General features: G+C 42.8%; 1 protein-coding gene across 5 annotated transcripts; it reads left to right on the top strand.

The window, feature by feature from the left end:
- Positions 1 to 414: 414 nt before the first annotated feature.
- Positions 415 to 24,387, top strand: Sinhcaf (SIN3-HDAC complex associated factor). 5 transcript variants are annotated; one of them, XM_034512501.2, is made up of 6 exons: positions 415 to 569; positions 14,270 to 14,416; positions 16,811 to 16,910; positions 17,728 to 17,854; positions 20,243 to 20,393; positions 22,436 to 24,387. In XM_034512501.2, exons 2-6 carry the CDS (start codon positions 14,289 to 14,291, stop codon positions 22,593 to 22,595), a joined length of 666 nt encoding a protein of 221 aa, XP_034368392.1. In that variant the 5' UTR covers positions 415 to 569; positions 14,270 to 14,288; the 3' UTR covers positions 22,596 to 24,387. The 5 variants fall into 5 exon arrangements, with proteins under 5 accessions (XP_034368392.1, XP_076797036.1, XP_076797034.1 ...); XM_076940921.1 differs by lacking the exon at positions 415 to 569 and adding an exon at positions 694 to 813; XM_076940919.1 differs by lacking the exon at positions 415 to 569 and adding an exon at positions 1,254 to 2,094.
- The last annotated feature ends 801 nt before the right edge of the window (positions 24,388 to 25,188 follow it).

Below are 25,188 nucleotides of genomic sequence, written 5' to 3'. Positions count from 1 at the left end.
AAGTGGGTGCTTCCGCGACAACTTTCTCTGCCACCTCAAGCCAGAAACTGGGCATAGGTGCGCGAATGCTGCAAAAGCAGCTTCCAGAACTTTCCAAGCTTAGTAGCATCCAAAGGGGTGCTGTTGGGTGAGGACAACCCTCACCTTTACACCTTTCGCGTCCTGCCACGCCCCCGCACCGCCTCCTTCCCCCGGGCGTTTGTTTACGTGACGTTGCGTAGTAGGTAGGCCCCGCCCCCGTCCCTGCGGGCCGCCGCGTTTCCCGCGCCTCACCGCTTCTCCCCTTAAAAGGACAATAGAGGCCGCGGGAACGCGCGCGGACGCCCTGCCCTCTCCCCGCCCAGCCCGCGACGCGCACGCGCCCGTATGCAAATCAGCTCGATTCAAGAGAATTTGGTCCCGGGAGCCGCGCCTGCGCAGAGAGAAAGCGGAATCTATACCTCCGTCCGCGGTAGCAACTGAAGAACTGCTGGAGACAATCTTTCTGGAGTCGGCGCTGGCGGACGGAGTGCTTGCAAAGGGTTGGCCTGGTGCAGTTTGCACCGTGGGGACGCTGCTGCGCGTGGAAGGTGAGTGATTCTAGTCCGGACACCGGTGCAAAACTGTCTCCGAGGTTTTGCTTTCTGTGATTTTTTTTTTTCTTTCCTCCCTTTACCTCCCCCGCCTCCTCCGTCCTTCCCATACACAAACACACAGGAAGTTTTGTCTTGGAGATGGCATTGCGGGGAGCGCTGTCCTCGTGCTCTCCGGACTCCAGATTCTTTTGTACAGAGGTGTTGGAGATGCGCTTCTTAATTGGGGAGGATATTTGAGGTAAACCGAAAGTCAGGGTGTGGGGAAAGTGAGTGCAGCGTGGAAACGAACGAGCAGCGGCGGACTTGCATCCACTCTGAAGGTGACAATGACTTTTCTCAGTCGTAGGGTTCCCTGCCGACCTGGAGAGCAGGGTCCGGGTCGCAGATCCCGTGTGGGCTCCCGCCGGGGGCTCGGGCGCCTCGTGCACCCGCGTGTTGCGCTCCCGCGGCGCTCGCGCTGGTTTGCACGCGGGTGAACAACAAAGCCGGAGCTCGGAAACTAACTTGCCACTGCCTGGAGCCGGCGGCCACACAGGCTGAAGGCAGCCGGTGAGGGCCAGCGCCCGGGTTGCGCGACGCACGCGGCGTGGCGTTGTTGGAGAAGTCCATAGGGACGCGGCTGCGACAATGAGCGCGCAGCACGCGGTCTTTGCACTCGGCCGGTTTCGAGTGGTCTCTGCAGCTCAAAGTTCGCTGTCCGTCTGGTCACCTGTAGCGTGGGTGCGGGCGACACGGGAGGGGTGGCCGTGGCCCGCGTAACCAAGTCGTGCGGATGAAGGCTGCGGCGCGGTCCGCTGCGTGAGGCGCCCAACTCTTTTTTTTTTTTTTCTTTTTGTGTGTGTGCTTCACCTGACAAGCCACGTGCTTAGGGCCGCGACCGTGCTGCATCCGAGTGTCCATCTCGGAGTGAACCGCGGGCTGCGGTCGCCGTCGGGGCTGTCGGGAGCAGGACAATGTGATTTCCTGGTGATGGCGTCTTGCCAGTTTTCAAAGCACAGAGAAAGTCGCCAACTCGCAGCATACGCGCGGCGGCGGGGACCTCCGGGCGTTTCTCATCCGGGACTCCGCAAAAGTTTGGCCCCAGGGGCCAGCGGCTGAAGACACCCTAGCTCGCGTGGGTTCCCGGACGCGGGTCCCGGTCGCCCCGACGTCGCCTATGCCGCCGGACAACAAAGGGCCGCGTGTGCCCGAGCGGCGCGGGCCGGGCGGGGCGCGGGGCGGCTTTTGTCCCTCAGGTCCTCTTGGAAACTTCAGCGGCGGCGCGGCGAGGCGAGTCCGTGGGGGCTCCTCGGCCTGCGGGTCACCGATGCGGCGCGACGGAGCGCTGCTCGGCGGGGCGCACGCGTGGCCGGGGCTCCGAGGCACGGGAGGCCGCGTCTGGGAGGTCCGTGCATCCGCCTTTGAAGTGGAACTGTTGCCATGTTTGAATTACGTCAGGCCGAGCGTGCGGAGCGGCCCGGGAGCAGAGGCGCGGCCTTCGGGCGGCGCCGGCGGGGCGCGAGCCGTTGTTCCAGCGCAGGTGAGGGCGGTGGGTGGCGCGTGGTGCCCGGGGACCCTGGAGCGCTGGGCTCCCTCGAGGAGTGGCGCTCTGCGCCCTACCCCAGGACCTCCGACTACACATGAGGAAGTTTCGGGGCGCCGGCTGTCGGTCCTGGAAGTGGGAATTAAGGAACTAGGGGGTGCGTGCCGCCTTTGTGTGTTTACACGTGGGGCGATTGGCGAGGCGCAGGGCAGGTTGGGCTGGGTGGCTTTGGAAGACTAACTAGCACCTCAGTCCGCCTCTTGTTTTTATTATTTTCTTCTCACCTTTCCTTACTGCAGGTAAAGAATGACTACGGAGCCAGACATGTATCGTACCCCTCACCCCCTTTCATGTTAGGAGTTCGTTCCAAGTAGGCTGGCTCTTAGTCTTCATGTTTTCTAAGGAAGCTTCAGGCAACTTTTGCCGTCTTTTAGTAAGAGATGGACATAAAACTTGTTTCTAGCAGTGTATGGAAAACACCTGCTTTTGAACTGAAGTTTGCTAGACTTGAAAATAATTTTAATGATTTTTGTGCTGCAAAACTGAACGCGAAAGCTTGGGGTTCGTTTTTGAGTCCGGGCGAAACCTAACGAGTTTAAAGTATTCAAAGGATGATTTGGAGGGTGTTTTGTGTTTCGACCTTAAAGTATGCAGGACTCCGATAAATCTCAGGTGACCTTGAGAACTGCATTGGGAGTAGGCCATTGGAGATAAAGGATGCTGGGAGAAGTTGCCAGAGTATCACTCTGCTAGGGAGCCCTTGCTAGTTTCACAATTCCTGGGAACTGGGGCTGACCTTCCAGTTACCCCCTTACACTTTTTTTCAAGCTAACTTTTTGGTATGTGGCTCCAGGCATAGCTCAAAAATTACACTTGACACATGGATGCTTCTTTGGTATTTGGGGTTTGCTTGCAGTCTAGACATCCAGCCAGCAACACCATATCTGTTTCGTCTTTCACCATTTCTTCTGTGTTTCAGTTAGCTTGTTTTCATCTAGATGTGGCCTTGACTGGGAAATAACATTCTAGATGCTTTGCCCTCTTGCACCGTAAAAATTGAAATTCGTTTTTTTTTTTTTTTTCTCCCCTTGTTTATTGTTTTGTTGCTAGAGAAACACACGCCTTTCAAGTTTTGGTTGACCAAGTAACATATACTGAAAGGCTGCCCATTTTGGGGTTGCATTCTTTGAAGTGAATAGAGAGTGTGTCAAGAAAATTAAAAACCTTTAATATTACAACCTTGGCTTTTCTCCAGGTGACTCCAGGGACATTTTAAAAAAAAAAAAAAAAAAACGAGGTGCTTTGCAAACATTGTTTTTTTTTTTTTTTTTTAAAGACTACTTACTGCACGGTTTCAGCTTCCTAGGAAAATACATCATGTAGAACTAAGTGATTCTGTAATAATCAAAAGATGTTTGTCAGAGACTTGAATGAGTTAAGAGGAAAAAGGAAGGCAAGGTCTATACTGCCTTCTGCTATTTTTGTGGGTGGTTGGAGATTTTAAAGAACATCTGTGTATATGTATCTTCATATATGAGGTCAGGTGACTATTGGGGGAGTTGGATCTCTCAACCACATGAATTTAGGGGTCAAATTCTGGTAGGTGGTCAGCCTTTATCTTGCTAGCCCTGTTTTAAATACCCACCCTCAAAAAACAAAACAAAACAAAAAAAACAAAAATAAATACCCACCCTCAAAACTTGCTTGTTTTGAACCCCAGGGTATATCGCCTGTTAGATAAGTGTTCTACCATTGTCCTGCACTCCACAAATATAAAATACCACCCCCTCCCCAAGACAGGGGTTCCATGTGTAGCCTTGGCTGTCCTACAACTCACTCTCTAGGCCAGACTGGTCTTGAACTCAGAGATCCACCTGCCTTTGCCTTCCAAGTGCTGGGATTAAAGGCCTGTGTCACCGCCAGCCATCTAAAATGAACTTTTAAAGGGGGAAATCTTTTTTTTTTTTCTTTTTAAGATTAATTTAAGTGCATTGGCATTTTGCCTGTATGTATGTGTGAGGTTGCCAGATCTCCTGAAACTGGAGTTATAGACAGTTGTGAGCTGCCATGTGGGTGCTGGGAATAGAACTGGGGTCCTGAAGAGCAGCCATCAATCTTAATTGCTGAGCCATTCCTCCAGCCTCAATGCAAAAAAATCTTGAGCCAACTTTCTAAGGCTGCTTTGAGGACAGTTAATTTCCCATACCAAGCCCATAGCTAGTTACTTTAAAAATATGTCCTTTGAGTTTGCTTGCTGCTCTTCCAAAAGGCTTGACATGCGATCTCAGCACCCATGCCAGGTGGTCTGAAGTCACCTGTAACTTTATATGGGATCCCCACAACCACCTGTAAGCTCCAGAAGACCAGCTCTCCTGACCTCTTCCGGCACTTGTGCACACACTTACATTGACATACATACACATAATTAAAAATAAAACAAATCTTTTTAAGGTTTGAGCCATCTCCCCGGCACCTAAAAACAATTCTTTTTTTTTTTTTTTTTTAATCACTTTCCTCTCCTTCAGAGATGATAAGACTGATTAAATGGGAAGAAAGGTAACACGTTTATATTTTTGGTTGTGAGCGTAGCCTTTAACGCTGAGCCATCTCTTCACCCCAGGTAACACATTTCTCAAGCCCTAGCTGAATTGTTCAGATTGCTTGGGGGCGGGGCCTGGGTGTCCTTGCACCTGTAAAAGCTTTAATCCCAGTACTCAGGCCTGCAAGCAAGCAGGATGTCTTGGGTTTGAGTCAGCCAGGGTTTCATAGAGAGAATGCCTAGATGGGAAGCTGCAATTCTTTTGATTTACTCTGTTCAGTTTTCCACTTTGATAATGGCAGTAATACCAACTTCACAGGGTTGAAAATGACTGAAATGTGGGCCATAACTGGCTGCTGTCCTCAGGGTTGGGAAGTGGACATCTTACAGAAGATAACACTGAAGCTTGGGTCAGTTGCATTGCTTAGAGAAACAGTACATGTTGAATGAAAAGATTGGGTGTGTGGCCCCTTCCCCCACCATCAGAAACCAGTTCTGGGAAGATACTGCCCTCAACTTCTGTTTGTCATTCCAGATCTGATTCAACCGTTTTACACCAAAAAGTCCGGTGAAGACAGAATAAATGTCACTACTTTGTTCCTGATTTCTCTACAGTGCCACCCTGGGGTCCCTGCACTTTAGCAGATTTAAGTAGGAAATTCTTGATGTCATTTGGTTCTCAAATTTGTTTTCTTTCTGCCTTTCAGATTGTTTCTGCAACTTAAGAATTCTAGTATTGTAGGAGTAATCTAAAAATCTAGTCCAAAAAGAAAGGCATTTGTTTTCAAGGTGAGAAGGCTTTCTTTCTCCACCAGGAATGCAAAGGTCACAGATAGTTGCTGTTACGGATTTATTTTGTTGTAGTACAAAAGTTGAAACCTGAGCTAAAATAATTCATTTCTAGTTGTGTGTTTTGTTTCCATCTATTAAAAGTTTGATTGGGTTTGACATTTTTATCTGGTTAATGTTAATGCTGGATTGAAGTAGGCTCATTTCTCCTAATTGCTTCCCTCTTGAAATAATACTTTTCTCATATATATTTTTATGTGCGTGAGTACATTGTAGCTGTGTTCTGACACACCAGAAGAGGGCATCAGACCCTATTACAGATGGTTGTGAGCCACCATGTGGTTGCTGGGAATTGAACTCAGGACCTCTGGAAGAGCAGTCAGTGCTCTTAACCACTGAGCTATCTCTCCAGCCCGAAATAATACTTTTCTACCATTTGTTATGAAAACTGTTTACCATTAATTTTAGTAATTCATTTCATTTACATTTTCTGGAAATATTTAAACTTTTTTTTTTTTTAAACTGCATGAGCCCATAGATTAGATATTAAGGAAAAGTTACTTCTGGAAACTTAAAATTTTTGTTCACTTATTTTATGTATATAAATGTTTTGCCTGCATATATGTACGTGCACCAAGTATGTACCTGGTTCTTGCAAAGGCCAGAAGAAGGTGTCAGATCCCCCTAGAACTGAAGTTAATAGAGGTTGTGAGTCACCATGTGGGTGCTAGAAATTGAACTTGGGTCCCTTGGAAGAGCAGTAAGTGCTCTAAACTGCCAAGCAATGTCCATAGTCCTCACATTCTTAATATTCTTATTATAAATTATTATTTCCTTTATAGTAATATAGTTATTTTTCTAGTCTCTGCCCTTTATGTTCCTCTTTGTTATCCTGCTTTTTTTGGTAGTAAGCAGATGCCCATTTCTGTGTGTAGACCTGGTTGTGATGTACAACTTCTTGTCCTACCAGGTTTAACTCTGTGTGTGTGTGTGTGTGTGTGTGTTTTGGTTTAGTTTATCGAGACACACTCTGTGTAGGTTTGGCTATTCTGGAACTTGCTCTGTAGACCAAGCTGGCTTTGAACTCAGAGATCCATATGCCTCTGCCTCCTGAGTGCTGGGATTAAAGATGTGTCGGGGCTGGAGAGATGGCTCAGTGGTTAAGATTGATGGCTGCTCTTCAGGACCCCAGTCTATTCCCTGCTCTTCCAGAGGTCCTGAGTTCAATTCCCAGCATCATAAGGAGGCTCACAACCATCTGTAATGGGATCTGATGCCCTCTTCTGCTGTGTCTGAAGAGACAGTGCACTCACATACATAAAATAAATCTTGAAAAGAAAAAAAAAGGTATATGCTACCACTACCTGGCCAGGGTAATAAGTGAGATCTTGTTTGTTAGGCATTTTAATAAAATTATGAAGGAACTAGGCAGTTGTGGCACAGTCCTGTAATCCCAGACTAGGAGATTGTAGGCGGGAGAATCAAGAATTTGAGGTCATCTTCAGTTATATGGTGAATTCAGGGACATGTGACTGGCTCAAAACAAAATTGAGCTGATTGTTGTTGTTACATGTTTTTAATCCCAACACTGGAGAGGTAGAGTCAGGTGATTCTGAGTTCAAAGACAGCCTGGTCTTCAAAGTGAGTTAGTTCCAGGGCAGCCAGGGCTACACAGAAATCCTATTATCAACAACCAACTAAACAAAATAATAAAATTGTAATGGTGAGGGACTTGGAGAGGTAGCTCAAAGTTAAGTGCACACACTTGGAATTTCAGAGGACTCAAGTTCAGATCTCAGCATATATGTCATAGCTGCCTGTAAGTAACTCCAGCTCCACAGGGAACCTATTATGCTCTCTGACCTCCACTGGCACTCATATAAATGAATAAATGCACACGTGTAGATACCCATACACATGAATAAAAATTAGGTGGATTTTAAAAGAATGAAGACGTGGAAAAGTTTTATGAATAAACTTCCTGGTGAGGGATGGAAAGGAAGCCATCTCAGACGATATCAGCCTGAGTCCTGGAGTGGCTAGTTGTCAAATCTGATTTGGCCCTCTTGGAATACCAGTATTGCAAGGTGGGAGCAGCTGGTAAGCAGGACTTGATTCTGAAAAGCTTTGAATTCATTGCCAAGGAGTTCAGAGCTTAGCCTGCAGCCAGAATTGGTGCCCTGGAAAGATGATTAATATTTGAGTTGTAGAAGATAAGCAAGTCCATCCTGACAGGAGACCAGTCTCCAAGATGGACAGAAAAGTAAATAAAGCAGCAGAATATCTGTGAGCCTTTGAGATTTGGTGGAGGGCCATGGACAGAGTGAGAAGTAATCAGTTAATTTTTCAGATTTTTGTCTGTGGCTGTGGATCATAAACCGAGGAAGCTAGACATTGAAGAACAGATTTGGAGGGACAATATTATCAGTCTGGGGGCATTTAAAGATTAGAATGGTTGGTAGTCGAAAAAGGAAGAGATTGGATCTGGTCAAGGGCATTTGAGAATGGACTAGTCCAAACTAATGTGATGTTGAGGGAGAGTGGCTGGAGCTGGCATTAAAACAAAACTGTCAGTTGAGTTAGGAGTGCAGCATAGCCGATGCAGTCCTGGTCCATCCTTACCACCACAAAAAACAGCTCTCAGTGCTGAATTCCTACGGAATGCTAGCCCTTGTGTTGGTGTGTACTATGCAAGGGTTGGGATTTAGCCCTATTTTAAGATGACATAAAGGTTAGGAATGCACCTGAGGTTTGGGCGAGGTGTGTATCTGTCCATCATTCCTACTTTCTCCTGAAGAAAACACTCAGTCGAATACCCAAGATATATTCTAGGAATAGAAAACTTTATATTTCAGTTATGTACAGATCCAAGGGAAAAATGTATCCTAGTATTTTTCATATACTTGTTTTGTTGCACCGTTGTCAAGAAGTGAAATTTCACTTTAATGTTAACTGAAGGGCCAATACAACCAGAAGCAGTTTTTTGTTCTCCTGTTGTTTCCAGACAGAGTTTCTGTTTAATCCTGGTTGTCCAGGAACTTGCTCTGTAGAGTAGACTAAGATGCCTCGGACTCACAGAGATCCAATTGCTTCTGCCTCTGAGTGCTGGGATTAAAGCACATGCGTGCCACATGCTTGACTAGAAGCAATTCTTTCTCTTTTCCAAAAGGATTTATTTTTAATTATGTTTAAGTGTTTATGCATTTGGGTATGTGCATAAATTAAGTATCTGTGGAAGCCATCCTCGGGAAGAGCAGCCAGTGCTCTTAACCACTGAGCCATCGCTCCAGCCTCCCTAAGAGCATTTTTTAAATAAAAATACCACCTAAACTTCAGAGACCTGGGTTTGTGATTTAATTTTTAAACTTTGCTATCTCAGTAGATTTGAGTTTGGATCCCTCTTGTAAGGTGAGTTTTAGGCTCTGCCAAATGCAGCCACAGTTAAAAAAAATGCTTCAGCATATGGTTTCTCAGAGATAGGATATATGTTTGGAGCTCTTGGCAAACAAGTGGGGTCTACTTTTACTCAGCCTCCAGGCAAATTAAAATTCATTGCTTTAAAAGTGTCCTGGTCAATTTGGAAGCTTTAATGCAGGAAGTAGGCAGGTGTCTAGGCGAGGGGAGGAAACAGTAATACCCTAATGGTCTCCCTCTCCTGAGCTTGATCAGTGGCTTTTATTGAGTTCTGCAGCCAAGTGGCCTGGCAGAGGAAGAAATACGAAGCTTCTTCTGTTGACCCTTTGTGGAGAGTGTTACTCTAGTTACACTTTGTTTGCTGGGTCCCTGTGAGCACAGGTGGTTAAAGATAGCTGCTCACAGTTGATTCAAATGCTGCCATTCATTTGCAGCAACTTGGGGATCCCCAAACCAGTGGGTTTTCATGATGACTTTTCTGTCTTTACTTTAAAGTTGGCTTTGGATTTTTCTTGGTTCCTTTTTTCCGTAGCTGCGTACTTTGGTGCTTTATAAAGGTGTCCTCATTCTGTCTGTTCTGTAGTATCTGCAGTGGAGTAGATTGTTTAACAGGTCCATCTGTTTTGATTAAGAAATTTATTCAAGCTCTGCTTTTTAAGATCCTTGAGGTATGATAACGGTTACTGGGATGTGGTGTGATAACTAGCCTGTGGGATAGAATAAAGCAAAAGTCAACTTTATGTTTGCATTCTCTAGAGGATACCACTATTTTCTATTTATTTAATATTTACTTAATTTTATGACTTATTAAAAACAAAAATATTACAATGTGCAACAGGCTCCAGCATAACACTTCATTTTAGCTATAGGCAGGGAATTCAGATATTTAAGTAGGAATGGAAGAGGGTCACCATGTCAGGTGCAAGGAATAGCTTTTTACTAGATTTCTTAGTTTCTGTCTGTGGCTGGAGTGGGGGATGGTGCTATTTCTTCTCTGTTTTTGCTTGAAATTCCTGTCTGCTTCTTGGGCTGTTCTAGGGCTACTTTATTGCCACCTTTCTGACTGTTCCATGATTGCCTTCCCCATACCCTGATTCTTTGTTTTAATTTTTGAGACACCAAGAAAGTAAATATAAAAGATGCTTTTTCTTTTTTTAATGTCTTGTGTGTATTTTGCTTGCCTGTAGTTTGTGTTCCATATGTGTTCTGGTGGCCAGAGAGGCCAAGAGAGAGTGGTTGGATCCCCTGGAACTATCGTTAAAGATGGTTGTGAGCCACCATGTGTATAATAGGAATTGAACCTGTGTCTTCTAGCAACAAGTGTTGAGCCATTTCTTCTGCAGGCTCTTTTCTTATTTTACAGAGGATCTCATATGGTCCAGGCTTGCCTGGAGCTCTGTGTACAGTGATAAAGAGTGGTGGTGGTGGGGGGGGGGAATTAAGGGGGTGGGGTGCTATGTGCATGAATGTGTAGTGCAGGCCAGAGAGTTTTGTATACTCTGGAGCAGAAATTATAGAAGGTTATAAGCCCACCCATGTGGATGCTAAGAACAAGAGTAATCCTGAACCATCACTCCAACTCAGTCTTCAATCTTTCATATGGGAGATTAGCTCACCTCTTTTGCTGTTCTAATAGTACCTTTGATTTTAATTAATAGAGCATAGTATTTATAGCCATTCATCCTGTATGATTCTACCAGCTATTATTCACTTTGCAACAAAATAGCCATATTAATGTGAATACAATATTTATACAAGGAAGTTAAAGGAAGGAGTGTACATTGATACATTATTACATTATTAACTTTATTGTGGATAATAAATTGAGAAATCATAGCTTGTGGTTTCTGGTCTACATGCATTTATGATTTTGAGATGCAGTGCCTGTGTCATAAAATTTACTCTTGGCTATGCATATATATAGTTCTGTGGGTTTAGATACTCAGTTTGTCATCACCACTACTATCCGTACCTTTAGAAAAGAAATTGCGATTTTAATCAATATTTTAAGTCCTTTCAGATTTTTTTACTTTGTTTTTAAGTCCCTCAAACACATACATGAGATTGTGTGGGGTCTTTGTTGTGAGTTACGTCTGACTTCAGCTTAGTCAGAAGCAGATGATTGCATCTGTTGTGTAGAATGGTGTTGTGAAGGGATGCTTGCCAGTACAGATAAGATTCGTAGCTAGCTGACTAAGCTATTTGAGCAAGTGAGACAGTTCCACAAGGAACCACTTACTGTGTCACAGATGTGGGACTTGGACTGCCACCGGGTTGCCGGATCCACCTACCTACCACCTTCTCAGATGTAATGTGATTGGGGGTGGGGTTCTGCTGTGTCTGTCTGTGAGTTTACTCTAGAGATTTTAAACATAACTGACCAAGGTTTTATGAAAATATTTTCAGTTAATCTCAGGGTTCCTTAAACCTCAAGATGGTTAAATACAAATCAGCACTTAACTGGGTCTTTGTAAACAAAATGTGTTAACTGGGTCTTTGTAAACAAAATGTGTTTGCTGCAGGTTCCCAGGTTCTTTTTAAGGGCAGGGAAGAGCTGGGGGGGGTGGGGGGTGGGGCTTTAATAGGGTTAAGTTCTCCCGATAAAAGACTTCCTGCATGCTCTTTGAGTAGTGCTTCATTTCTTATAGCACTGTCTAGAAGAGGCTGGACCCTGGGTCTCTGCTCCCACTCATCCGTTGTTCAAGCAAAAGCCAGGCCACAGAACCGTGGTGGATTGTTAAAAGCCTTTTGAGGGGGCGGGTGGATTACTTTTGTGTTTGTCCTCACCAAGAAAGTTACTGATTGATTGACAGTGACTTGGTTTAGTTTTTTTTTGTTTTTTTTTTTTTTTAAGATTTATTTATTTTATATGAGTACACTGTTGCTGTCTTCAGACACACCAGAAGAAGGCATCAGATCTCATTACAGATGGTTGTGAGCCACTGTGTGGCTGCTGGGAATTGAACTCAGGACCTCTGGAAGAGCAGTCAGTGCTCAACTGAGCCATCTCTTCAGCCCAGACTTTAATTAAAATAAAAATAAAAAAGCCTCATTGTCAAGCAGTGACCATAGCACTTCTTCACAGCTTGTCAGTGTGGCAAATGGACCAACCTGGCTTCTCATCAGATCCAGTCTTGAAGGCTTGTCTCACAGCTTAGAAAGACAGTCTGAGTGCCTTGTAGTTTTGACATGGTGTTTTGTTTTGTTTTGTTTTTGCAAGGAAGGAAGGGGAGTGAGATTAGGGTTTGGAGATTGCTTTGCTGTATGTACTTCCTTTGTCCTTGCTCAGGAGGAGGCTGAAATTTCCTAGTGCTATTGATGATTGTAAGAGGAACTGCAGAGTTTTGACCTTGGTGGCCAGGGTGTTTAGAGAAGAAACAGAAATATACACATTCAAGAACTACATTGTCTACTTTCTTGAGTCTGTCACTTGATACTGTGTAGCTAAAGTGGCATGACCATTTGCTTGCAAGGACATTTCTTGATAGTTTTTCCATGAGTTCAGAAAATCTCATTTTTGCAAATCTCATTTAATTTTTTGTATTATGTAGAGTTATGTTCTTATTTTTCTTATAGTACCTAATGGTCCAGCTACTTTACTTTTTCTGTCTTAACTGATTTTACAGGTAGCTGTTAGTTTAGACTTAATAATTAAAGTGTGTTACTGATCTTACTCATCCATTTTTGCATACCTTTAATCCTAGCACTCGGGAGGAAGAAGCATTTTTTTTTAAGTCAGTGTTTTCAGACTTTCTTCAATCTCCAAAAATATGATATACATGCCTCTGAAAAGAGGTCACTTCTGAACCTCTTCAGTTGTACCTTTCTGTGGTTCACTGAACAGCACTGGGTTCAGGCAGTGGCAGAAAGGAAGCTTTTGCTGCTCAGATATTTCCTTTTTTTAATAAAAAAAAAAAATACTCCCTTTACAACCTAATGTTAGCTCTTCCTCTCCTCCCAGTACCCCCTCATGAAAGTCCTCCCACATCCCCCTTTCCCCTTCTCTTTTGAGAAGCCGTCTCCCTCTGGGTGTCAGCTCCCCTCCCCCCCCCCATTTATTTCTAAAATAACATAAGGATGGTTCTGTGATTATAAATTCCAACACTATATGTACAAAAGAAATTGTTCTTTTTTTTTTTTTTTTTTTTTTGGCTTTATACGATGCCTTTGTGGTAATTAGTAGTTTGGTCTATACAGTCTCTGTCTGGTTGGTCCATTGGGGTTTAAGTTACCATGTTTTTTGTCCCTCCACCCAATCTTTTTTTAATTGTCTGACATGGCAGACCAGGTTGAAGTCACAGCATTCCTCCTGCCTCAGCTGCCCTAGTGCTGGGATTACATGCACTCACTGTGTCTTTTATGTCCCCTGAGATCCAGATCAAGAAGTTTACCTTAGCTGTACATCTCAGTGGTCCCCAACCTAAAGACAGTTTCTGCTTTTCTTAGTAGATTTCCATAGAGGATTTTGCTCAGAGGATTAATTTTCACTCAGTGGTGCATAGACATCATTCTAAGCTCTAAGCTTAGATTTCTGTGTCTTTCATAACTTCCTTTTGGGTAAATGACTGTATAGAACTTCCTATTTATCAAAAAGAGCACCACCACCCCTTCCATAGAGCACGATAGTGAAGTATATGCAGGTTCTTGTGTCCTGGGGACAAAGTGGTCGTGGTGGATGCACACACTTTCCTAGCAAGGAACTGCATTAACTCAAAAGACACAAAATACCAATATTGTTGTAACTAAAGGTTTACATTCATTCTTAATGGCGTGTGGGGTCTGTGAGAAACTGCCAACATGACTGCTCCATATGGTTAACAGTTTTTATTACAGATATGAGAGTAGGAACAGCCAGAGGCATCTCGAAGAGTCCACAGCAGAGAGGGAACAGTAGACTGACTGCATGTGGCCAGGGCTGTCTGAGAGAGAAGGGAGAATAATCAGAGATGGAGAATAGAGAGAGAGCACAGTGACAGTAGCTGGGTTGTGAGAAGGATGAGCAGCTGGTGGGAGGGAAGCACTTGAGGGAGTTTAGGGCAAAAGGGGAAGTGAGAAAGACTAGGGTGCAGTTTGAAAGGTATTATATATAGGTATTTGCGATACTGAGGGAGCCCTGGAGCCCAGAACGTCTTATATGCTGATATAGGTGCCACAGATAGCCATATAATATAGTTAGTTGATAATGCTATCCCCCTTTGTACAATATTTGCAGTAAGAAGTGAAGGAGGTAGTGGATGCCTCCTAACAAGCAGCACTTTTCTGTATATTCTGCATACTGGCCCTGGTACTATATGGAATAGTAGATCTGGGGCATCTTCTCTAGTTGTTTGACTTGGTTCTTTATAAAATTCCCTGTACTGGGAGGGTGGATCAGAGAAAAGTCCTTGCATGGTTTCTTCTAATTGCCCTCAATCCCCCTTGTCTTTACAGCTTTGAACCAGAAGAAAAGATGTTTGGTTTTCACAAGCCAAAGATGTACCGAAGTATAGAGGGCTGCTGTATATGCAGGGCCAAGTCCTCCAGCTCTCGGTTCACGGACAGTAAGCGTTACGAAAAGGACTTTCAGAGCTGTTTTGGGTAAGATTAGTTATGTTCCATTCTTAAAAAAAAAATGTGGGAATATTTCCATGCAAAGGAATCGGCACAGTGTGCTAATAATTAAAACCACTAGTTTTCTAATACCTGGTGAGGATTCATGTTCTTTTTATTTTTATTTTATTTGGTTTTTCGAGACAGGGTTTCTCTGTATAGCCCTGGCTGTCCTGGAACTCACTCTGTAGACCAGGCTGACCTCGAAACTCAGAAATCAGCCTGCCTCTGCCTCCCAAGTGCTGGGATTAAAGGTGTGCGCCACCACTGCCCGGCAGATTCATGTTCTTAAAGTGAGTCAGTACTGACAGCTTACTCTGTCTGTGAAGGCCTTTATGGCTTCAGTTAGATAAACCCTTTTGTTCTTAACTCTAGATGTATAGGTGTATTTTTAAAATGCATCCTTTAGTCTCTGACCAGTAGTGGTCCCTCAGTGTTCTTTCTGCATTGTCTTTGAAAACAGTAGTTACAGTTTAACTTGTTGAGGATGGCAGTGTAGTATACTTAATATTCTGCCCTGAAAGACTTTCCAATAGACACTTGAATAAAATATTTAAAATTGAACCATTTTTCATAGTAAAAGATAGTGTGTTTGAGAGGGATTTGTACATGTGTACACATGTGCTTGCATGAGACAGACATTGATGTTTGATTGAGTGATTGCATATGCACCTTTTTTTTTTTGTTTTGATTGAGTTTGTTTATTTGTTTGTTTCAAGACAGGGTTTCTCTTCGCAACCCTGGCTGCCCTGTAGACCAAGCTGGCCTCAAATTCAGAAATTCACATGCTCTGTCTCAAGTGCTGGGGTTAAAATCATGTCCCACTGCTGCCTGGTGCATGTGCACATTTGAATACTTGTATGTACTATGGGATTCATGTTGGGGTGGAGCAACCTTGAGTGTTGATCCTTGGCTTAGAGGTGATTATTCTATATATTCCCTGCTTCTTGGGTCAGGCTACTTGACCTATGAGCTTCTAGAGATTCTCATGCTCCTACTTCTCAACATTTACATATAAGTATATTATATACACATACGTATACATATATGTGCATGTAGAACACTTGGGTTGGAGAAATGGCTCAACAATTAGGAACACTTGTTGCATTTCCAGGGACCCTGGTTCAGTTCCCACCACGTACATGGTCTGTAATTCCAGTTTGAGGAGATCCTATTCCTTCTGTTTTCCATGGCACACACACACTGATATACATAAAAATTAAATAAATCTAATTTTAAAAATACTTCTATTTTACGTACATTGTTTTTTACCTACATGCATGTCTGAGTGAGGGTGTCTGGTCCCCTGGAACTGGAGTTACAGATAGTTGTGAACTGCCATGTGGGTGCTGGGAATTGAACTTGGGTGAGGCAGGCTTTCACCGTGCAGCTTTGACTGTTCAAGAACTCACTATACAGAGCAGGAGATTCATCTGTCCCTGCCTCCTTCCAAGTGCTGAAATTAAAGATGGTGTGTACTACTATACCTGGCTTAAAGATTTTTTAATTGGAATACATTGATTTGATTGACTGGGTCTCTTTAGGCTAATTTTTTTTTAATTGACAGATTCATGTCTTTCTGTATGTTTTGATCAATTCTATCCTTCTTGTTCCTTCCCTCCACTCTCCCAACTTCAATTGCATAGGCTTGCTCATGCTTGCGTGCGTGCGCGCGCTCTCTCTCTCTCTCTCTCTCTCTCTCTCTCTCTCTCTCTCTCTCTCTCGTTCTCTTGCTCTCTTCCTCCCTCCCCCCTCAAAAGAACCCACTGAGGGACCAGGCATGGTGGTGCATACCTTTAATCCCAGCACTCTGGAGGCAGAGACAGGCAGATGTCTATGGGGCCAGACCAGTATACAAATTGAGTTCCAGGACAGCCAGGAGTGCATAGTGAAGTCCTGTCTAAAACCAATAAATACGTAGTTTTTGTTTTTTTTTTTTTTTTTTTTTTTAAGTCCCTTTAAGATGCCACTGAATCCACTCAGTGCTGCTCCTTTATAGGATAGGTATAGGGTCACTACCAGAGCATTCATGTTATATCTGAAGTGTACTAGAGAAACAATGGAAAGGATGTGTTAGGATTGTTGCATTTGCCGGGCGGTGGTGGCGCACGCCTTTAATCCCAGCACTTGGGAGGCAGAGGCAGGAGGATTTCTGAGTTCGAGGCCAGCCTGGTCTACAGAGTGAGTTCCAGGACAGCCAGAACTACACAGAGAGACCCTGTCCCGAAAAACAACAACAACAAAAAAAACAAAAAACAAACAAACAAACAAAAAGGATTGTTGCATTTATGAACTATAAGTGGTTGTGTTTCTCTCCAAGAGAAGTCTCCACACGGAGTCCTCGAGAGTGAAAAGCATGATGACATGTTGATTTCCTGACAGGTTGCATGAGACTCGCTCAGGAGACATCTGCAATGCCTGTGTGCTGCTTGTGAAAAGATGGAAGAAGTTGCCGGCAGGATCAAAAAAAAACTGGAATCATGTTAGTTCATCTTTTTTCTATTTCTACTAAAACAACATTAATATTACCACCCCCAATTTAAGAAATTTTGTATTGCCAGGATAGAAAATGCTAAAAGAATAAAGAAAACCACTAGCCTGGCATGGCATTTCCTAGACTAATAATTCTGGTTTAGGCATGGACCCTCTTCACCTTTGAGAGGGACATGCTGCTTTGAACTCATGACACATAGATTTAGTCTTGTTTGCCTTTAGTGTTTACTGCTTGCTAGCTGTAGGCTTCTGGCCAGGTTACAAAGCTCTTAGCTTTCCATAGAGTTACTCTAGGGCCTGAATGAGATGGTGCCTATAAAAGAAAAGGCTAGATGGTGCTGTTCTGTATTTAAGCTGTGATCAGGTCAGCAGTGTAGATGTGGATTTTGTTAGCCTTTTTTGCTCATGTCACTAGAATTTTCATAATATGTGTTTTTAGACCTATTTTCATTTTGTAAACATCATATCTACCTCTCTGTATACTCCACCTGTGTGAGTGAACCAGAGGGGATCCCTTGGAGCTAAAGTTAGGCATTCGTGAACTACCTGGTATGTGCTGGGCATTGCGGTCTTCTACATTGAAGGCCTAAGAAGTAGAACCATGCTAGACAAGGGAGAGAAAACAAACGCTTCTGTAGTTGGTGAAGTTGAGGGGTTAGCATGCAGAATGGCCGTAAGTAGCCTTACTCTTTTTAATGTCATGTAACAGGTAGAGATATGCATGAGCCCTCACACTCTTGAGTGTAAAACTGGTTCTCGGGTAAGCTGGGCCTAAGTGGTATTAAATATTCAGTATTTTCTTCCAGGTGGTAGATGCAAGAGCAGGCCCCAGTCTAAAGACAACATTGAAACCAAAGAAAGTGAAAACTCTATCTGGAAACAGGATGAAAAGCAACCAGATCAGTAAACTGCAGAAGGAATTTAAACGCCACAGTGAGTCTGCTGTTGAACACTAGCACTGAGAGTGATATTCTAGTGTTTTATTTTTGACTGGTGCTGGGTGAATCCATTTTCTGCTTATAGTCTACTAAGTACTGAGATAGTATTCTTTCTCCTCCCCCCCCCCCCCCCCCCCCCCAGTTCTGGAGTCTTAGCCTTTGGAAGGTACTATTGAATTGGTTCTTATTTCTGTGAAATATGACTCTGATATCTTAAAGTAACTAAAGGGTCTTGGGAGATCTTGGAGTGGATGAGGAGCTTGCTACAAAATCATGAGGACTGAAGTCAGAGCCCAGCACCCACAGAAAACCAGGGTGTGGGGGGGTCTGCAAATAGTTCATCTGGAAAAGGTCCAGCTCTGGCTGTCCAGCCCTGAAAACCAGAGTTCTGGTCCCCAGGACCAACATACTAGGAGAGAACCATTCACATAAGTTATCTTCTGACTTCTACATGTGCACTATATAGAATGTGTCCACATACACTCACACAGACACACACATAGACACACACACACACACACATGCATAGTGCAACAACAACAACAAAAAACTGGGCAGATATGTCTGCCTGTGGAGTACTGATATGCCAGAGATACGATATCCCTGGGACAAGGTGGCTAGCACTGAGCACGAGGTTCAGTAAGAGACCCTGCCTCAGTAAAGTCTGGCTTTCACATATCATGGGTGAACAAGTACGTGGACAAAACCCAAAATATTCTCATTCATTCCCCATCCCCCCACCTACGTACCTACTTAGCTTTACTTAGTCTTTAGACTGCTGCTTAATTCCTTAAACACAAGGGAATTAAGTCCAGGAGAGTGCAGCATATTGGATACAGCATGCAACCAGAAAGCTACTTTCTGGAAAGGAACTTTAGAAATTATAACTCACATGGAGAAAAGTAGCTTCTGACCTTTCAGGTGTAAGACACATGTGTTTGTGTGGGGGATAGAATGTGAAAGTCAAATTCATACTACGTTCATATAGGTTGGTAGAGTTGCTGTGGTTGTCTATATATTCAGTTTAGACTTTGGACTTTGAGAAGGGAAGCAACCTCTTATCACTTTATAATACCTGTCACCCTGAGGTAGAACTGTTGGGTTAAACATAGGAGTATTTCATATTAAATATGTAGGTGTTCATAGTAGGTAGAATGGCCGGCCAGGTTGTTGTCTTTTTTTTTATGCATTTAGTGAGTCACACTACAATAAAGATAAATTGCTGGGAGCTTTGGAGGTCCTGATTCTGAGAAGCCTGAGGCTTTGCTTGTTGCCCATCTGCCTTTGTGCCTAACTGATCCTCAGCAATTAAGACTTACAGTTTCAGTTCTTCACCTTATATAATTAGATCTTAGTGTTGTAAGGTCTTGGATTAAATTTAAGGATATTGACATTTTTAAATGTAGAAAAAATAGTCCACACTGAAATTTCAAATGGTTAAAAAAAAAAAAAAAAAAAACTAGCTACTTAGGATCATGAGCTTCCCTCACATGGGAGTTTTCTGCTGGTGTAATTGGGAGGTTTAAGTATCCTGTTAGATTTACTCCTTTAAAGTTCAATGCGCTTGAAGATTTTTTTTTTTAAAGGAAATTGAATACCATTTATTAACATGAATTAGCATACTAATAGCACAAGTGATACTTCAGTTTAGGTGTTTTATTTTAATTATGTAATCATTTATTAAGAGGTATCTGTGAGATACTTAGATTTGTAAGCTTTTATTTTCCTTGTAATGCTAGAGCTCAAACCCAAGGGTTTGTGTGTGTGCCAGGGAAGCACATCACCACTGAACTGTACTTCCTGCCCTTGTAAGCATTGCAGAAAGTGTTTTAATACAGCAGAGAAGATGGCTCAGCAGGCAGCTGCTCTTCCAGAGGACCAAAGCTGGGTGCCTAGAAAAGCACCCTTCTCTGGTAGCTTATAGCAATTTCTAACTCCTGCTCCAGGACACCAGATAACTGTGGTCTTCAAAGGTGCATGCACACACATAAAACTTACTAGGCTTGGGTGTTTAGTAAATGTCTAATAATTGTTTCCCTGTTCTATCCATGCCCTGGATAGATGGGAAATTTAAGTGGTACTTGTAATCTTTATAGTCTATATAACATAGCATCCGTCAACCAAAAGGCTTAATTTCTGGCATTTATTTTTATTTGTTTATTGTTTGCTTGCTTGTTTTTTGACAACAGGTCTCTACATAGCTCTGACTGTACCTGCTCTAACTTCTGGCTTATCAATACATGATGTAAAGATAAACTATGGTAGCTCTAAGCTAGTAAATTACCTTTTTCTTTAAGCTTTTTTCCCTTCTAGAGATGTAGGGCAGTACCTGTACTTCGGTGTTGCCATGATGAAGCTGAAATATCTTATGTTTTTAATGCAGATTCTGATGCTCACAGCACCACCTCAAGTGCCTCTCCAGCCCAGTCTCCATGCTACAGTAACCAGTCAGATGAGGGCTCAGATACAGAGATGGCTTCCAGCTCTAACAGGACTCCTGTTTTTTCCTTCTTAGATCTGACCTACTGGAAAAGGTAAAAGCAAAAGAGAAATCCATTTGTAGTCACCAGCCTACTCAGCCACCAGTTACAGTGTTTTCTATGTGTGTATCACTTCAGAGTATTGACAGATTGCATGTTCTTTCTGTTAAAAATCAATGTTAGAAATACCATTAGGGTATTTAAATTTGTGTTGATGAAGTAGACTAGCTGTTCTGATGGTGCCTTGGTTTCCTTTCTGCTTGCTATGATAAAATACTTGGGGAGAAAGGGTTTATTTTGACTCACAGTTTCAGGGTACAGTGCCCATCATCCTGGGGGAGTCACAGCAATAGAAGCCTGAGAGAACCAGCTACATCACATCACTGTCACGGGCAGGAAACATGTGTGAACCCATGTGTACCTGTGCTCAGCCCACTGTGGGTGGCAGATCCTAGACTGTTTTCTTTCTCACCTCAGTTCTAGATTATGTCAGGTCGGCAGTGACAGCTCTCATAAGTGATGGGGAACACTTGGACCAGATTTGAAGTAGATAAGTGGCCAAGACCAAAAAGAGACAATTTTAAAAGAGAGATAGTTCCAAAGAAAAAAATTAGACTTCCTAAAATGCAGAAAACAGATACGATGTTTTCTGTAGATGTGCTGAGAACTTTAAGATAAAAACAGTATAGGATGTACAGACAAAATACACTACTTTCACAGGAAAAACTAAGACAGAAAGTCGAATCTTTAGAAACATGCATAAAGGCCTGGAGAGATGGCTCAGCGGTTAAGAGCACTGACTGCTCTTCCAGAGGTCCTGAGTTCAGTTCCCAGCAACCACATGGTGGCTCACAACCATTTGTAATGGTATCTGATGCTCTTTTCTGGTGTGTTTGAAGACAGTTACAGTGTACTTATTTATTTATATAAGAAGAAACATGCTTAAAGCAAGCCAGAAAACAGTATGCGTGTCTTCAGTTGGCCAAGAGATACTAGTTCTGAGCCAGGCATGTTGGCCTTTAATCCCAACACTTGTGAGGCAGAGGTATGTTGATCTCTGTTTGAGGTCATCCTAGTCTTACAGAGGGAGTTCCAGTAACAGCATCCAAAGCTGCTCAGAAAAGCCTTGTCTTGAAGACACCACCCTACCCACCCTCCCAAAGTAATTATGGAAGTTTAAAATGAAGCAGAGCTAATGAGCTTCCTTGGTGGTTGAGAGCACATTTCAGTTAAGAGCAGTTGGTGCTCTTAGAGAGGACCTGAATTCACCTCTTAGCACCCTTGTCTGCCAGCTCACAGAACTGCCTATAACTTCAGCCCTAGGTGATTTGATATCCTTTGGCCTCAGTTACCACCTTTATACACACAAAGATATATTAAAAATAATAAGATAGAGGACAAGGGCTAATTACTTATCTCGGGTATTAAAGATGCTAGCTAAATAAAATATACTGAGTAGATAGAATTTCAAAGAGTAATGAAAGCCAGTAGCTGAATTAGCATAAGTTAACCATATAAAGGATGGTGAAACAGGAAAGTTAAAGAAAAAAAAAAAAAAAAAAAAAAAAAAAAAAAGAGGAATGGAAAAAGTGAAGTAATATACTAGAACAGGCTGGTAGGGCTTCGTAGTAAATATGTGTAAGGCTTAGTTAGGTTCAGTCCATACCTAGCTTTGCCCAAACAGAAATAGAACCCAAATTAATTAGTGGTTATAGTAATAATGGTTTCAGTTACAACACTCAAAGCTTGCTATTAAAAGACCACTTAGTACTCTAGCAAGCAGTAAAGTATGTTCTATACAAGATAAAGTAAGTTGGGACATAACTGGGCTTGAGGTTCATCCTTGGTCTAGGCAGGGAGAAGGTAGAGATAGGATCCCAGGCCTTTGCTATGTCCAGCAACGGGATTGATTAACAGGATCTAACCAAAAAGTGCTTCAAGAGAAGCTGCAGGGCTGCAGCGATGCCTCGGTGGATAAGGGAGGCCTACCACCAAGCTTGACTACTTGAGTTAGATCCTACGTGAAGAGGGGAACCAAGTTCAGAAAATGCATGTTTGTAAAATATCTAATTCTCCATTTTATTTTTTTCTTGTAGACAGAAAATATGTTGTGGAATCATCTATAAAGGCCGTTTTGGGGAAGTCCTCATCGACACTCATCTCTTCAAGCCTTGCTGCAGCAGTAAGAAAGCCGCTGCCGAGAAGCCCGAGGAGCAGGGGCCAGCGCCTCTGCCCATCTCCACTCAGGAGTGGTGACTGAGGTTCATTTTAGAAGGGAACAAAGAGCGTTTAAACTTTGAAAGACGACAAAACAAACTGACCCTATTTTTAACTTGGATACCTGCTATTCTGCCAAAAGACATTTTCTAGAATAGTTTTTAATGGGTTACTGTCCTTACCCTTCATCCAGCAAACTCTGAAGCCAGTCTCTAGCTTACTGCAAGAAAAAGAAGTGTACATAATATTTAAGATGCTGAGTATTTCATAGGAAAGCTGAATGCTGCTGTAAAGTGCTCTTTAAGTCTTTTTTTTTTTTAAATCCCCTCTAATGAATGGAATTAGGGGAATTTCAGGGGACAGAGATGGGATTTGTTGTGTGATAAACCATATGTAGTTTAGTCTTTCTGTGGAGAGGCAGTGGTTGGGGCATTTTTAAATGGCTGGCTACACTTGTTTTCCCTCATGATAATTTGTCATAACTCAGTAGCATGACCTGCCCCTAGAAGGTAGTTAAGAATTTTTAAATGCTAAGGCTTTGCCAAGGTTCTGATGATTCAGACCTGTACTACTGATTATTAAGCAGGACAGACTGAGCTTTCTGCAAATAGCTTGAAGGAGGAAGCAATTTCTGAACATACAAGTAGCACCGTGTCGCCTCCCTTTATCTTCATATTGATAAAAGACTATGTCGATCTTGTAAAACAGAACCAGATCTTCTGGAGAAGGCCTGCCTCTAGGATGGGCAAGGTTCTATAGGGATAGTACCAAAGCATCACCACAAAGTAGAGAACACATGTGGTTAGAAACTACTTAATCAGAATGTGTAAGTCCTGGGGATGCATGGGGCATAGTTGATGCTGCTTGGGACACATTTTTTAGAGGGCTTACAGTATGTAAATAATTGGTGTTAACACGACTGTCTGGGATTCACTGAAATCCACATGATTCAGTTCTAGCTCTGGATTACCTCAGTTGACCTTTGTGGAGGTTTTATCTATAGAGTAGTTCTTTGCCTTGTCATAGACCTTATTAGGGTTTGGGGTTTTGTTGTTTCATTGTTTTCCTCCCACTATTTAAAGTTGACTAGAAGAGAAGAGTTGTGTGTTGAGGCTGGGTTGGTTGGTTGGGTTGTGTTCTTAACATCACGATAGCTGAATGGAGCACCACACCTCTAGATCTCAATGATTCCATTGGCTTCTCAGTGGAACCCAACTGAAGTTGTCTAGTTGTCTCTTCTCAAAGTACAGGACAAACAGTAGTGCCACTTGAGACCTCGTAAAGGAGGTGTCTGTGGCTGCCTTAGTATTCTGTCCCTTGTGATTATTTTAGAAACTGGATTTTAAAAGTCTTTTAGAGTTTCACAACAAGGAGAAGCCACAGTTTGTGGCATCCTATAGTTTTACATTTGTATTTCTTCCTTTTGGGAAAAGCCTACCTAGTACAAGCTACCACATGCACAGACTGCCCAATGAGTGGGTCCTTTCTCCACAACCCTGGTATAGTACAGAGTCCAGCCATTACCATTCTCCTGCGTTACTTTGACATGGGATTTTTTTTTTTTTGTACATTTTGGCTGCAGTATTGGTGGTAGAATATACTTTGATGGATCATCTCTACTTCTGTATTTATTTATTTATTACTCGACCTCAACCACAGCCTTCTCCCCGCCACTCTCTGCCTGTAGGGTGTACTGTATGTAGTCATGCACTTTGTATTAATATATTAGAAATCTACAGATCTGTTTTGTACTTTTTATACTGTTGGATACTTATAATCAAAACTTTTACTCTAGGGTATTGAATAAATTTAGTCTTATTAGAAAATAAAATCTGTCTTTTGTGACTTTGTTTTAAAGGTCTCTGTTAAGAATTTTTTCAGGGTCTGGAGAGATACGTTAGTGGTTAAAAGCACTGACTGTTCTTGGAGAGAATCCAGGATGGATTCCTAGTACCCACATGACAGCTCAAAACCATCTCTGGCTTTTGTTCCTGGGGCTCTGATGCCTTCGGTCCTCCTTGGGGACCAGGCAGGCACAAGAGGCACAGATGAATGAAGACAAAACCATCCATTTACATAAAATGAATATAAAATTTAAGAAATGTTTTTCATGGAGACATGGTGTAAGCTTTATTTTTGATTGAGCAGGGGTTGGGTAGCAAATACTCTTTAGACTCTAGGATAAGTTGGTATGGCAGCTGACATACAAAGTACTTCATGCTGTGGTTTTACTTGAGTGGAGTGTCCAAGGTTTCTTATCTGTGGGAAGAGTTAGACCTGGACATTTATGTGAAACAACTTTACAGAATTATGAGGAACTTGAAATAAAATCAAAGATAGAAGCTTTAAACAGAGTTTTTGAGAGAGTTATGTATCCAGACTGGCCTTGGTAATCACTGTTTAGCAGGTAACCCAGGAGGGACCACCTACCCAGGAGTGGCAAATTCCCCAGTGGGCTTGGCCCTCCAACATCAATCATTAATCAGGAAAATATACCACATAATATGGAGGCTGCCATAGTTGTTTTGCTGTGAGGAGACACCATGTCCAAAAGGCAACTCTGATAAAGCATTTAGTTGGGAGCTTGCTTATAGTTTCAGAGGGTTAGTTTGTTAATCATTATGGCAGGCAT

Source organism: Arvicanthis niloticus, chromosome 9 (assembly GCF_011762505.2).
Source record: "Arvicanthis niloticus isolate mArvNil1 chromosome 9, mArvNil1.pat.X, whole genome shotgun sequence".
In the NCBI taxonomy this organism is placed as follows: Eukaryota; Metazoa; Chordata; class Mammalia; order Rodentia; family Muridae; genus Arvicanthis; species Arvicanthis niloticus.
The sequence above is the reverse complement of the archived record's forward strand: the minus strand, read 5'-3'. Positions and strand labels throughout refer to the sequence as shown.

Coding starts and splice junctions, on each gene's coding strand:
- Sinhcaf (XM_034512501.2), top strand. CDS start 14,289: ATGTTTGGTTTTCACAAGCCAAAGATGTACCGAAGTATAGAGGGCTGC. Junction 14,417..16,810: donor GACTTTCAGAGCTGTTTTGG/GTAAGATTAGTT, acceptor ATTTCCTGACAG/GTTGCATGAGACTCGCTCAG. Junction 16,911..17,727: donor CAAAAAAAAACTGGAATCAT/GTTAGTTCATCT, acceptor ATTTTCTTCCAG/GTGGTAGATGCAAGAGCAGG.